The 15,005-nt window shown below is 41.9% G+C and overlaps 1 protein-coding gene across 6 annotated transcripts in view; it reads left to right on the top strand.

Moving 5' to 3' along the window:
- The first annotated feature begins 476 nt into the window (after positions 1 to 476).
- Positions 477 to 15,005, top strand: part of SOS1 (SOS Ras/Rac guanine nucleotide exchange factor 1) — a 54,015-nt gene continuing 39,486 nt past the window's right edge. For 2 of the 6 annotated variants that reach the window (XM_064446617.1, XM_064446612.1), the window contains exons 1-5: positions 1,048 to 2,343; positions 3,801 to 3,950; positions 9,933 to 10,058; positions 12,377 to 12,508; positions 13,076 to 13,240. In XM_064446617.1, coding sequence (XP_064302687.1) covers positions 2,323 to 2,343; positions 3,801 to 3,950; positions 9,933 to 10,058; positions 12,377 to 12,508; positions 13,076 to 13,240 — 594 coding nt within the window. In that variant the 5' untranslated portion in view covers positions 1,048 to 2,322. Of the gene's footprint in view, positions 902 to 1,047; positions 2,344 to 3,800; positions 3,951 to 6,761; positions 6,914 to 9,932; positions 10,059 to 12,376; positions 12,509 to 13,075; positions 13,241 to 15,005 lie in introns of those variants that run through there. The other 4 variants (XM_064446614.1, XM_064446613.1, XM_064446615.1 and 1 more) reach the window with 4 other exon arrangements.

Below are 15,005 nucleotides of genomic sequence, written 5' to 3'. Positions count from 1 at the left end.
CTGCCAGACCCTCAGTGGGCACTGCCTATAGCCTGGCCTGCGTGGCTGAGGGGTCCCAATGGCTCCCCAGCGACCTGTCCCCTGCCCAGGCCCTACCCAAAGGCCCCAGCTGGGCCCCTCAACCGGTGCCGGCCGGCAGCTGCCGACGGCAGGCAGAGCCGGGGCTGCACAGCGGGCCTGGCGGGCCGCGGCCGTTCGCACACGTCTGCCGGGGCCGGCTGCGGCGGGGCGGCACGGCGGTGCCCGGGGGAAGGGGAGTCTCAGGCCCCCACCGCACTGACGCCGGCTCCCCCCTGCGTCCCGGCCTGATCACGGTGCGCCGGGGGCCCCGCCCGCCAGCAGGAGTCCCGCAGAAGGCGCGGCCGCCCCATGGAGTCACTTCCGCCGGAGAGGGGAGGAGGGGGAGGAAGGCCCTGACCACGCGTCGCTGGGGCGCAGGCGCGGTCGGCCTGGGGCGCCGGTGCACGGCGCATGCGCTGCGGCCAACCGTGCGGGCGAGGACGGGAGCCTGGAGAGTGGGGAGGCGGTGGCGCTCGCGCTCCGGGCGCCCGACCCCGCCCCTCGCGGCCCGCGCGCCGCGTGACCCCGCTCCCGCCGCCCCCTCCCGTCGCCCGCCGCCGCCCCCCAGGGCGACCACCGAGAGCTGGGGGCGGGGAATGCGGCAGCCGCCGCCTTCCCCCGCCGCTGCGGGCCTGCCGCCGCCGGCGGCGGGGTCCGCCGGGCCTCCTGCTGAGGGGCGCTGAGCCCTCCCGCGGCGGCCTCCTCGCGGCGCCGGGCCCTGCCTTGCCCGGCCCGCCCCGGGCCCAGCGGCACCATGCAGGCGCAGCCGCTGCTCTACGAGTTCTTCAGTGAGGAGAACGCGCCCAAATGGCGGGGGCTGCTGGTGCCCGCCCTCAAGAAGGTGAGGGGGAGCGGGGCCCTCCGCTCCGGCGGGCAGGGCCGCGGGAGCGGAGGCTCAGCCCGGGGCCCGGCACGGCGGCGCGGAGTGGGCCGCGGCCGGCGCGGCGCTTCGGCGGAGCTGGGGCAGGGGACCGCCCGCCCGGTGCTCCGGAAGCGGCTTTAGGGCTCGGCAGGGGTCGGTTGCTGCCGCCCTGCCAGGCGGGCGCCTGCTTCGGCGGGGGCTGCGCAGGGGGGCCCGGCCTCCCCGCGCAGGGCCCGGCGGCCGCGGGAGCCGCGCCGGGGCGATGCTTTGACAGACGGAGCCGTGTAGATAAAAACCGGTTAATGGGCACGCAGGTCCTGGCCCCCTTTCGCCGCAAAGGAAGCAAGTAGTGCTGCTGCGGGTTCCTGCTAGGCTCCCTTAGCGCCCAGAAGTGACACGGCTGGGGGGGGGAATCGTTATGAGGAACTACTGGGAGAATTTTGGTTAATTAGTGTTTGGGTCTAATGACTTTCAGTTAGGCTTCTCTTAGTTTAAATGCCTTTTTGTTGAGAAGGCTTCATTAGGACAAGCTAGCAAATCTTGCTCCCTTGGAATGGTGAAGCTTGTGCCTGTGGTGTGGACAAAATATAGAAGGCTTAAGAAACAAGAGGTTTCTGATACTGTTGCTTGAACTGACTTCAGATTGCAGAACTTGATGCTTTTCAGTCATACACAGCAATGTTTTATGAGTCTGTTAGTTACAGTGATTAACTGCAACATTTCAGTAGAAGACTTGCTCCTAGGGCTAGCTGAACTATTGCATCCTCCAGTATGGATTGGAAGTCTCAAGTGTTGCAGTTGTACTGGTTCAGTATTTCTTCCCAGTTTCCTCTTGCAATGTATTGCCTCGCTTTTCAGGGCGTGCTCTTTGAGATCTCCAACACTGTGCAGTTTCATCCAGTTCTTGGAAGTCTTGCTTGTCTCATCTGTAGCATGTACTGTTAATATCTTATCCCTGATCAGTAGTCACTTCTTTGAAACTATACTTTTGCACTAACCATACAACTTGCTGCTTCTTATGGTGCTTGTAAGCACTTGGACAGCCATCCAACTGAAGCCTGCTTGGAAACTGAAGCTACCCAAGGTCTCAACCAGCGAGAGCTCGTTCCTTTGGATGATGGTTTATTCCATGGTGTAGCAGAGGTTTGTCAAATTTGGAATGAGACTCAGTGCTAACTACTGGAGGACATAGAGTGAGGATTCGAGGCAAGTATGGGCTAAAGCTTTGGAATTACTTGCTACATCTGAAGCACAAGATTTCTTCCTAATGGACAAGGCATTCGTGGAGTCACCCTGCATTAAAGATGCTTGTTGAAGGAGTTGGATAAATTCCTTGGGGGTAAAAGGAATTCTGGAGTCTGAAGTCAACAGAGAAGGCCAATGATGACAAGCTGCCAAGGATGACAAACTGGCCCTGCAAGGTATAGTTGTCTTGGTTTTGCTGTGCTGTGCTTTATTTCTTACTGTGGGTAGAGGGGTGGCAGGACTGAGGTGGAGTTAGTTCTGAAGGCTTCATACTCAAATTTGCAACTGTCTGGCAGTTGTTAACTCTTATAACCTTAGTTCTTCATGGGATTGCTGCCTGTTTCTTATCTTCTCTTAGGCTATTGTGCTCTGTGTTCCAGAAACATAGTCTTCTGCTGCTTACTATTGCTGTCTCTGTAAAGGTAGAAATGAAGAATCTGTCCATATTGTCACCTGCTTTACTGAACAGCTGAACACTTGAGTTACAGGAAAACTAAATGGCAGATGAAAACATTAAATTATTATCTTAATGGCTTCTTCATTAATGGAGAAACCAAATTGGTTATTTTATTAACTTATATAGGTACAAGTAGTGTTGGCTAGGGTGTTTAGCCCTGATAAAGGCCCCATAAAGTAATGAACCTGTCATAGGTGGCAGGTAAAACCACAAACATTGCAATGTACTTGCTTTGACAATCATCTGTCATTAGTCACAAGACAGGTGCAGTACTACAGCTTTGCAGCCGGTGGGTTTGAGACACTGAACCCTTGCTCTGCTAGCCAAAGACCTGAGCTGTACCTGGAGGCCAGCATGTGGGACTAGTGAAGTAGAGAATGTGGCAGCATATGCCAGTGAGGTCAAAGGGCAGAACTATCCTGGAGGAAAACTAGTGCCTTGTGGCTTTGCTGAATTGCCACAGTGTGCTATCTCAATAGGAGTTAGATTATCTGAAGCTCATGTACGTACGTCCTGTCGTTAGTAGAGGAGAACCTTTCCTTCGTTTCCTGTTAGCTGACCAGATACTGACACTTATTCTCAGGTAGTGACAGCAAGCTGTTTTCTGAACTCCAACTTGAAACAGGTAGATGCGCAAACAGGATTGTGATCGTTTCTTGCATAGCTGGGTATGAGACTTAATAGTTTAGGAAGACCTATGTTGAATTAATATCTCCAATGAGGGGAGTGGCATTTAATTTAGCATTGTTAAAGTATATATACCAGGATGGAGTGTTCACAGCTATTGGGGAAAGCTGCCACACATGGACTGAATCATTAAAATGCCATTGTCCTTTTGTAACTGTGAGTTGGCTTGTAATGTGGAGTTCAAACTACAGCCTCAGAATTGCTGTATTGAAAAATAGGTATTGTTGAATCATTGCAAATAGTTTTCTTGTTCCCAATGAGTTATTTTGATTCTGTATTTTTTTATATCAAGCAACAAAGCCAAGAATATGTAGTAAGAATAAATCTCTTCCTACATCAACAAATTCTTAGGAGGGCATGCCTTGTATTTCATTAGATGTGAATCTTAACAATAGAACTGTATTTGCATTGAACAGCTGCATTTGCAAAAAGCAGCTCTTGTACCTTTCAGATCATAATGTAGTTCCTTTTCTTCCTATTCTCCTTCAGATGCTGCCAAGACAGATTCCAGCGCACTCAAATAAGATGAAAAAGATGTGTAGAGATGCTTTTCTGCCTGGTCGCTGTTATTTTGAAGCAGCAAAAGAGGAGTGTTGCAGAGATCCTTGGTTGCTGATGAAAGACAGTAATCTTGATGAGGTACAAGAAAAGGAAGTAAGAATAACAGCTGGTGTCTGAAATTGTAGTTGCAGAGATGGACAGAAGGTGAGATGCTGGGGCTGAAGATGGAGGATTCAAGACACATGAAACACCAGAGCTCTTGGGTGGCTGGAGGTGGAGATACATGGCTTTTAATACACCTTGGAAAATGGACTCAGAAGGGACACCTGCAAAGTGATGCATCTTCCAACATTGGTGTTCCTTTGCTAGTGAATTTATACAAGTTGTTCTGGTCATAACCTTTTGGATAGTTTTTCCTTAATATCTCTCCTTGTGGCTTCATCTTGCTTGTATAACTCTTGTGTATGCAGTCAGAATTTGACAGTGTGCCTATGACTTGCTTCTTCCCTGATAAGTTGGTTTTTACAGTAGAGAGCATGTCATCCTTACTGATTGATACCTTAAGCAATTCAGTGATTGAGAAGAACAGAAAAACTTCTTTACTGTACAGATGTTCTGCTGTTTGCGTACCTCAATTTGTTTTGAATCAGGTGAACCGATCAGTTGATTCAAGGGGTGCTGTCAGAAGTTGTTGTGGTCAAAATGATTGGACTGATGTGGCCTGACAGCTGAGGGGGATTTGCTTCCTCAGTTAAGAAAACTGTTCCAGACAGCATGCTTCCAGGTACTCCATGTGTTGTATAGTCAGTCTTCTGTACCTTTCATCGAGCAGAAGAGGTTAGAAAAGCTGCTTCAGTGACTACAAAGTACTTGGGAAGCTGTGGCTGACAAAGATATTTCTACCTCACTTTTAATTACCTAGTTCTTCAGATTGATGAGTCTAGTTGCCACTTGCTACTCAGAATGGCACTTCCTATTTTTGGTAATCCTTCACCGCAGATGTAGAACATCCTTAATTTGGGTTCTCTGTTCTTCTGATGGCTATAGAAGATAAACTTAAGATCATACAGTTCAAGTTTTTACTGTAAGTTTTTTCATGTACTTACTGCTGCAGTGTAGTACTGCTGCCTTGATACATCAAAAGAAATGGTAGCAAAAATCATGAGTCTTGTGGCCTTAGTGAATTGTTGCTGAAGTGTGGATCCAAGACATTTGTATTTGGTTTAATTTACTGGATTTTTAATAGACCATGATAACAGAACATGGGCAGGGTTGCCAAATATCCACAGTATAGAAGAACAGAGTAAAAAACTTTTTAATGGAGTGCTTGCACTATGAGAATACTCATCCATGCAAGCTGTACATAAAATATTTCACTGGAGTGTTTTAGTGATAAGCAGTTGTTTGTCAGTAGTTTTGTAGTCACTGAGCGAAGATTAACAAAAGATCTGTTGAATAAAAATAAGGGTTATAGCATTAGCGAAGACTTTCAAAATTATTGAAGTGAAGAAAATTTTTCTCTCCCCCCAGGAAAACCTGCTCTGTGGCCAAGTCATTTGTACTAATAATCTGTTTAATAAACTGTGTCCGCAAACGTTTAGAAAATTCTAGGTTTAGAAAAGCTTTAGAAAAATGCTTATAATCAGTAAAGTTTCACCCTCTCTGATAGTGCTTTGGAAGACAGCTTGGCCTGTTATCTCATTACAGCATCTTCGATTTTATTATCAAAATGATGGGTTTTTTTCTTTAGACACTTTTTTACAAGCACTTCAGCTGCCACCAAGACGACTGGCGGTGCGGCAGTACCTGTACGCAGCAATGAAGCGCAGTTGCTCTTTAGCAGGCATTGGTTTTTTATTCATATTGTGACTTCTTGCTAGAATCTTAGTAGATGGGTAGTCTTGCCCAGATATGAAAACAAATTAACAAACAGTAGCTGCTTAGTTTTTATTTTAGTTTATGTTGCTTTAGAATTATTTCCTTCTGTTATGCACTTTCCTGAAGCTGCTGGAGCTTCTACTGCTTCTGATGGGACTCAGTTCCATATTGTTCTCTCTGCGGCCTTTCACACATAGCAATTTTAATTTTTTTTTATTTAATAGAGCAGCTGGGAACCACGAGCCTGACTGCATTGATTGTTAATGATGATTTAGGACCATTACGCTGGTGTTTTTGTGTAACACGTGAAGTTGCTTTAAGATGTCTTTGGAGAGGTTTTTTCATCGTAAGTTGAAATTTTTCAGCTTTGCAATTGACATAATTAGGCTTCTCATCATGGCCATGTGAGGAACAGGTAACCGAAAACTGTTCCTGAGGAAGTGTAGTTTAGTATCAATCAGATTAACTTCACTGTGCAAGTCGTCCTTTCTTGTATCTTCTCAAACACCTCTTTCTAGTGCAGAATGAGCTGCTGAGTGGCACTCTAGACACAGGTTTGGGTCATCTTGTGACCAGCTTAGGAGTTGTTGTGTTGGACCAGTTGGAGACCAAGCCTTTGTACAAGCTGAAGCTGTTTGAGCTGCAGTCCTTTAACTGAAACTTGTTTCTGAGTTTGGTCTAGGTCCCTACTGCTTCCCGTGAGGCTTGTGGGAGTGTTTATATTCTAATTTATCATGTAGAGTTTGAAAGGAGTGGTTTGAGAAAGCTTTATATAAAATAAGTTGCTAAAGGTTATAAAGTAAGATCAGATATATTTATCTTTGTATTATTCATTAAGCACTTTTTAAAGTTGGTTTCATTGACTTTTCCTGGCAGTTTAGATTTATGGTTGCCTAATTTTTAAGCTGTTACCATTCCTGATAGAAATTCCTTGCTTTTGTTGATTTTAAGGGAAGGGGAGGAAAAAAAGGAGGAATAAGAAAGGCAAGTGGTCATATCATAGGATTTTCCCAAAGTGCTATGAATTTTCTTAAGCAGGCACTGCTTGTCTCTGCTTGTGTTCTTAAACAGAGCATGAAAAGCTCTTCAAGAAATGCTGGCTCTGCTTATCTTCAAATAAAGAGAATCCTGGTGGTTTCCCTTCTGAGAATTAAAAAGAGATTGAGGAGATTGAACATGCAAAAAAGTGATCAGATGAGTTGAATGAAAATGGAGCCATGGAGGTAGGGATTTGTAGCTGATGTAGATTGTCTTTGCCCGTTAGAATTTGTTGGGGTATTTCAAAGAATTGAAGCTTTTGTGAAAAGATCTAGACTGTTCTTTTAGTAATTGCCCTTATCATAAGATAGATGATTTGGTGTTTGTGTGTGTGTAGGAGGGAAGGGATGGGTTCTGTGATTATTTAAGGGAGGGGTTAAACGTTTGATTAAGAATCTTATCTAAAGCATCACTACACTTCAGAAGTTGTTAGTCTGTTTTTATCACGTGTATTCCTAACATAGGACTGTGGTGAATCTGGCCGGATTGAAGCCATACTCCTCCTTTTCAAGGGTGATAAGGCAGGGTGGCCCAGTTTCTTTAATCTAAAATCTGAGCTGACTTTATGAGAAAGATGGAAACCCCCGGTAACTTGATCTTCTTTTCTGAAACTGGTCATGTGATGGTGTACATGAACAGATGTTCTCATTTTTGTCTTTTACTAAATCTTGCATCTTACCCAGTCTTGCGTCATGTCTTAGATAATGGACATCTTGAGACTCGCTTTGAGTACCCTCAAGTAACACTTTCATTTTCATTCTGAGCCTTTAGGTACTACAGTAGTGCAGATACTAAAATTACACGTTTCTATGATAATTCTACACCAAGCTATCCTGTAATTTTCCTTGTTAGTCTAGTAGTTTTCTTGCTTTTGCTTGTATGACTTTGAAGGCTAAATGATATTAAATTTCGTTTAAGTAGCAATGAAGCTTATTTACTACCTACCTAATACAGATAAACTACACAGGCAGGCCAATGGCACCTCACGGTGTTTTCCTCTGCCAAGATGGATATTCTACTCAGTAGAGCTTGATAGTGCCTTTGAGAATAATGAAGTGTAATTGTCCCCCAAACATAAATGCTTAGGAAAAATGTTTGGAACTTTATCTCCCAAACTAGGAGTAGGTTATTGTTGACCCTGTTTCAGCTGACAATGGATAATGTTTCAGTTCATGGCCTGATGTGGTATTTTTGTTTGTTTGTTCTTATTCCTATAGACTCTGTGTTACAGACTGAAAGAGTTGTGATGAGGCTATTTAAGTCTACAATATGTTTTCTAAGCAAAGGAGAAAATAGAGCTGTTCTTCATCACTCCAGTTTATCATGCTCTGTATTTTTACTGTTGGATTGACTTGGTAATTTAATGCTTCTTGAAATACAAAGTACTAGAGTATACTGTAGGGAGAATGTAATCTAAGTTTGTTCCGTTCTGCTTTAAAAAAAAACAAAACCAAAACCGACCCCCCCCAACCAAAAACCACAAACAAACAAACAAACAAAAACCCCATGAAAGGCAACAGCTTCCAGGCAGCTCAGATCAGCTCTGATCTTTAAGAGAATAATTCTGCAAGTCTGTAATTTCTGGTGTTAAGATGTTCCAAGCTGGTACAGTATTTCAGATGTCAGTGTTTGAATTGTAAATAATGGTTGGGACTGCTGGGCTTGTTACTCGGGTACCTCCACAAATATACTCTGTAGCTGTGCGCAGTGAAGTTCTTGGGAAAAATGAAACTGTTGCCATAATCAAAATAGTTGCGTTAGCTAGTCAAATGGAGAGAAGTTCTCCTGTTCTATTTTTGCCAGAGTGCTTTTAAGTTAAAAAAGCAATAACTTCTGGAGATGTTTAAGTTCTGCTGGATAAGGGTATGTGATCTACAAGAAACTAAACTCATGATCTAGCGTATTTAAATCTCAACAGCGGTTAAATGAGCACCAGGAATATGCCCAGACATGAAGTTTTCAAAGTAATGAGTGCCTTAGCAGGCAAGCGGATTTCTGTTTGACGCTGTTGTGTGCTTGAACTTCATAACATTTAATTCTTGCTGTAACTGCAAACAGGAATGAAAACTCAGGTGTGAAATTAAATAATTATGGCACCATTATATGAATATAGACACGGATTTAATATTTGGATGAGACAGATTGTTGGGTTTTGGTTTAAGATGGTTAAGCTCTCATGGTAGTGATTGAGAGAACTGGAGGCATTTTGAGTTGTGTGTGGTGGAATGGTAAAATGATGAAATTGGGGCTTGAAAGATGTGTTGCGAAAGTTAGCAGTCAGCTTGCTTTGGCATAATATTTGCCATTGGTGTAGGATTGAGATTAAACTGCCTGTTGTTTTAAGCTCTGAAGCACTGAGCTGTGCGTACCTGAAATGTAAACTGGCTAAAACTGCGCTATTTTGTGAATTACAGAAGTGCAAAGGAAAGCTATACTGGAGGCTTTTTTAGAAGATAAATGACTGTCTGGAAAACATAATGGGAGGCTCAAGGAGGATTGTGCCTCCATGGATTTTACACCAGTGAGAATTTACAGACACTTATGACATACAAGTATGGGGACCAAACTTTCAAAACCTCTGAACTGCCACTTAATGCCAGGATAACACTGGCCTTTTTTTTAAAGTGTTTTTTACTATAGAGGCTGACATCTTTTTAAAAAATCAGTATAGAAACAAACTTATAAGCCAGTCTTATTTTAGTGAGAGCTAATTGAGACTGGATTAAATAATTGAAGGCTAAATACTGCTGAAATCATTGCTGTTTCTGTAGTGCGCTCTCTGTGAGAAAAGTTCTGTATTTCATTAGTATAGATTGAGTGCAGAACAATAAGTCGTAAAAGGGAGAAAGCCCCATGTCTATATTGTACAAACAGTGATTTAAGAGCTGAGGGAGAAAGATAAATAGATGCAGGGACTTTAAACTGTTTTCCTAATTGCATTGCTAAGCACCGTTATGCATTAGCTGTTTTCTTGACATTAAACATCACAGCATTTAACATGTACATTTAACATTTGAGATCTGTATTTCTATCATGCGTAGGTAAGTTGTGTCATGGTTGTCTGGTGTGCCTGAACAGAGTTATGTTTTGTGCTGGATTTTTCCTAGCTGTTTGGCTCGTTCTTCTGTCATCTCTTTTTGCAAGTAAAGCATGTGTTTTGGGGAATAGCAAAACTAAAAGCTTGAATTCTTCTATCTCCTATAGGTTCAGGTGCAAGTCCATCCTAAACTTTCCTCCACTGAAGATGCATTACAGTATGTGGAGGAGTTAATTCTCCAGTTGTTAAATATGTTGTGTCAAGCCCAACCAAGAAGTTTTCTGGATGTAGAGGTATAGAGAATAATTATTACAAATCTGTAATAATTTGAACTGTTACATGAAAAGTTAATGTATTAACTGTCTCACACTGAAAGGAAAACAGTAACTATGTATCTTTATGTAGCAGAACCTTCCTCATAAAGCCTGCTGAATTACCTAATAGCTGATTTTCCTATCAATCGAATTTGTTCAATGTGCAGTATAACTATCTCTGAACTGTATTACTGCATAATAGATGGTGAGTGTAACTTGTGAATATAAAGCTGTTTCCTTTCAAAATACCTTTTTTCCCCACTGATATTGCATGCAAATTATAGCTGCTTTGTTTGAGGCTCTGTGCTGCTTTCTCAGCATGGTGATTTAGGCTGTTATACCCACTACTGCCCCAGAAATTTGAACTTTCTCAGAATGAGTTGAGGAACACTTCGTTCCTCTATATAGAAACCTCTTCTCTTACAGTTGCCTTTTCGAAAATCTACAAACTGTTGCTCTGAAAAGCAGCTTAATGTTTGAGAAGAGGGCTTGATTTGAGAAGAGTTTCTCCATCTGACAAATGAGAAACAAATTAGTTAAGCTAAATGAGTTAAGCTTCTAAGCCCATGAATATGTTGGTAGCCCTTTGTGCTTAACCATGATTTGAAGACTTCAGTGCCAAGCTACAGAGTCTGTGCAGTGTGCCTGTTGGTTTCCAGTACTTGGGGGCTGTGCCTGTGCTGGGTTAGGTAACAAAAGAAGATGCAACTTCCTCATGTTCTGAAGAAAGTGGACTAATGGAGGAGGAGGGAAAAAAAGCCCAAACAAGTAACTGAAAAAAAACCACCAACCCAAAACAAAACCCACAAAAACCCCAAAACAAACCAAACAACAAAAAATTAAAACCCCTTTAAAAAAAAAAGTAGCTGTCTGAGTTCAAGATTAATGGATTTCATCCTTCTTCTCTTTTTAACACTGACATCTCTAATGGTGTTCCAGTGTTCCCTTTAATGGCTGGCCTGTTTTGCAACATCATTCTGGTCTGGCAGCTCAGAGACAAGAGGTTTGTGGAAGATTTAATACTGTGTTTTAAACAACGCTAACAAAAAACTTGACGCACAGTGTTGTATTATGAGTCTTATGGCTGTGAAGTCAGGATGAGAAATGCAAGAATTAGTGATGATCAAGCAACCTCAGTTTACCCCCCCTTTGTGTCGATGCATAATGATGCTGTCTTTAATTATATGGTCATACACATTTATTTTTCCCCCAGGGCACCTTCACTGTTCAATCAGTAGGCTGGACTATGTTAGGGGAGTGAACTGGTATTAGATAGTGAATGAGAGTTGTGGGGTTTTTTTGGTAGGCCATCTGCTTTCCTTTTGCAGAAGTGTTACGTTAAGGGGAGAAAAAGAAAAGCCTGTACTTTGAAAAGTTGGGTGCCACCTTTATAGAATTATATTCTGTCCCAGTTTTTGGTCAAAAAGTGTTTGTGTACTTTGTCCTGTGCCAGCTCTCTGTAAGTGGTCATTAACTTCGTCTTCCTCATTTCATGGTTGCTCAAATAGCGGTCATATTTACGTAAGTGAGCACTTGCAACTGAAACAGTCAGTGGGAACTGGTCTGAAAAAATAAAATGTGAAGTTATCTGAGAAATTACATTTCTGGCATCTCTGAACAGCAGGGCTATTGAAAACAGTGAAGCTTTTGAACCTCCAGAGACCTGTGTGAGTTCCAGGAGGAGGGTTGTTCAATGCATGGGAGGGTGTAGGTTTCCTCAGGCACCCTTACTGTTGGAAGGAATAAATAACCTGGGCCATATATGGTCCAACTGTAGACTATGAAACAGTTTTAAAATGTGTGGGTGCTGTTGGACATTCTCTTGTTCTATTATGTTCATTGCCATCCTCAGAGCAGTTTGCATGTATACAATCTGGACTGTGTGCTGATCAGTAAAGGTGAAACAGAAAACTTGTATCATCTTATTCAGTGACTATTCTGTACAGGGAATAAAGTGCTAGGATAAAATGTAGTCATGTATTTAAATGTTGAATTACCAGGCATGTGCACAATGGGGGCAAATTGTGCCTGCAATGGCAACTTAATTCTGGCATTTCTCAAATTCTGAGTACTATATTATTCTATGATAATGATATTCTGATACAGCCTTATGAATGTTATGAGCAGCATATACCAAAATGATTAAATCTATGCGTGTTGTGCAAGCTTTTGTAGTTGAAATACTAACGTAAGCAAATGTTGCTTTGTTGAGTAATAGAAAGTGATTTGATAATGTAGTAATATTGCTAAGCTCATTCAGATTGTGCATTTACCCTATAGTGCTGGTTTTTTTTAAGGATCGTGTTCAAAAAAGTTTTCCCCATCCTATTGATAAGTGGGCAATAGCTGATGCCCAGTCTGCTATTGAGAAGAGGAAACGAAGAAATCCGTTATCTCTCCCAGTAGAAAAAATCCATCCCTTATTAAAGGTAAGCAGTGATGTAATCTTGCTTGTAGAATGCAATTAGAAGTTGTCATCTGTTTCATGTAATGTCTGTATGCTACCTGAAATGCAAACAAAAAGGAATAAGAATATCTGTGTGTGTGTTGCATAGTTTTAAGTGTTCCTGTTTAGTTAATTGCACACATTCATTTTTCACATAAAAATTAGTTCATTCTCTATTGGACAAACAAAGCCAAGAACTCATTTGCTGTGAATTTGATTGTTCGTTTCATTTTTGCATTACTAAGAAAACACTCAAGAAACTTCTGGAAATAGCCCTAAATGTTTAAGTGAGGTTTTTGGGACAGTCATTGAGCCGTTGTTACTTCCACAGCTAACAGAGCAGCATCTACAGTGATACTGTTTCTTCTCTAGGCCTACAAACTACTGTGTTTCTATCACTAAAATAGACTGTGGATGTGGGGTGAATGTTTATTGAGTAGGGTCTTAAACTTACTGGTTTTAGTTGTAACCTGTGTCATGTATTTCATCAACAGAATAACAGTGGAAAGGTTGTTTTGTTTTGTGGTTTGTTTTTTTTTTCTCCTTTCAGGAAGTTCTAGGCTACAAAATTGACCACCAAGTGTCTGTTTACATAGTGGCAGTATTAGAATACATTTCTGCAGACATCTTAAAATTGGTTGGGAATTATGTACGGAATATAAGACATTATGAGATTACAAAACAAGATATTAAAGTGGCAATGTGTGCTGATAAGGTAAGCCTAACTCTTGTTTCTCATGTTAACAGAAGTTTTAGTTAAGTTTTGAGAGGACAATGTCTATTCCTTACTGAGTACCTGGAGTGTTGTACCTTTGAAAGAAGAAATTACTGCCATAAAATATGGTTACAGTAATAGAGCAAAGCTACCAAACAACTAACTGAGCTTACAGAGCTGTTGCTTGTGCTTATTAACAGTTAAGTCTCTCTTCCTTTTGATATTGCTTGCCTAATCTCAGCAATGTGTGAAGCAGCACTAACTTAAAACAGAAACGTTACTAAATTATTATAGTGGAGCCTTATTTTGTAGCTTGTAAAAAGAAGGCTGAAATTAAGCTTGGGTGTTCTCCCAGAATAAATAACTCTACTGCATGTAAAAAGTAGTGTTTCAATGGTCCAGAATTTTAAAACAAAAAACCCACCTGCATTAGCATCTCAGCCTAATCCTCCTTAGTGGTCTGTATTTTTATCTGCAGTTAGTCTTTGTTTTAGCTTCAGAAGATTCATTAGGTTCAGAGAGGAATCGCCTTTCTTTCCAGCAGTGATAGAGCTTCTGTGGCCATCTCATTAGCATCTCAAGTTTTCCATTGTTTTAAAAAAAAAAAGCTTGAAGTTAATCCTTTAAGTAATGGGACTTAAGAATCTCTAATCTTGCTGAAATCTAGGGATTTTCAGCTCTTTCAGTATTTTGTCTTGGCCTATGTTAATATCTCTGGTTGGGATTGTCTCTGTGTTTCAATGAATGCCTTTGTCTCATTCCTGCTTACTTTTTTTTTCATCCTAGTTTTCTCACCTTTGTTTACTCTCTCATAAGATAGCTTGTGAGGTCTTGAAGAGTCAAGTACTTCTCAGTCAGGACAGTAGTCTCAGTCACTCTTGCTTTTGGCCATATATGCCTGGTCATTAGGGCAGGGTTTGAAGGTGTATGTTTGAATATTTATCATAGAACGATAACAATTCTGGTGCTGCGTGCTTTCTATCCTAGGAGGGGTGGTGAGCAGAAGAGACATGATATTGATTTAGGAACTTCCATTACATTACATTGGAGGAACTCATTGATGTGTACACAAAAGAAGCTTTTGAAAGGCTCTAAAGCAGGCCTGTTGGCTTGTTGCCTCAGCAGAACAAGCCATTGAAAGGCGCTCCCAAGGTGTTTTCTTCCCAGCTGCATCAAAAAACTTCATAATATTTTATGTTCATACCCATAATGTGTGTTCTGCTTGTTTTTATTTTTTGAAACAAAACAACCAGAACAGTTTCTTGGCCCTGTGTGCCATTTTTTTTCTCAAGCACTTTCACACTTGCTTTTGTGTCATCCATCCATCTGGAAAATTTTGCCTTGTCTGCAAAAACCAAACTCCATTAAAATGCAAGCTGTTTTTCTTCTACTATCTGCTTGTGCTTCTGATTGCTCCAAATTCAACATCTGTAGTATAGTTACTTTAATTTGTTTCTGTAGATTTCGTAGTAGTGAGATATGCACCTTGTGAATACAGCCTGGAATCTTCTAGCTCAAGTATGTGCTAGAACTGCATTTGTGAAGTAAAGTTACAAATGTTTGGGCCTCCTTGAATACCTGCATTATTCCATGTAATTTCCTACAGTAGTGACCCTATAATGTCCCATTCCCCAGAACTAGTAAGGATTCTCCTTATAACCTGAGTTCCATGTACCGTCAACTGGCTTTGAAAGATGAATCACCTTCTGTTCTTAGAGCTTCAGAAGTCAGTCTTAATGCAAAATGTCCATTGTTCTGCTTTCAG

This window comes from Phalacrocorax carbo, chromosome 3 (assembly GCF_963921805.1).
Source record: "Phalacrocorax carbo chromosome 3, bPhaCar2.1, whole genome shotgun sequence".
NCBI lineage: Eukaryota > Metazoa > Chordata > Aves > Suliformes > Phalacrocoracidae > Phalacrocorax > Phalacrocorax carbo.
Note: the sequence above shows the minus strand (reverse complement) of the source record. Positions and strands in the feature narration are given on the sequence as shown.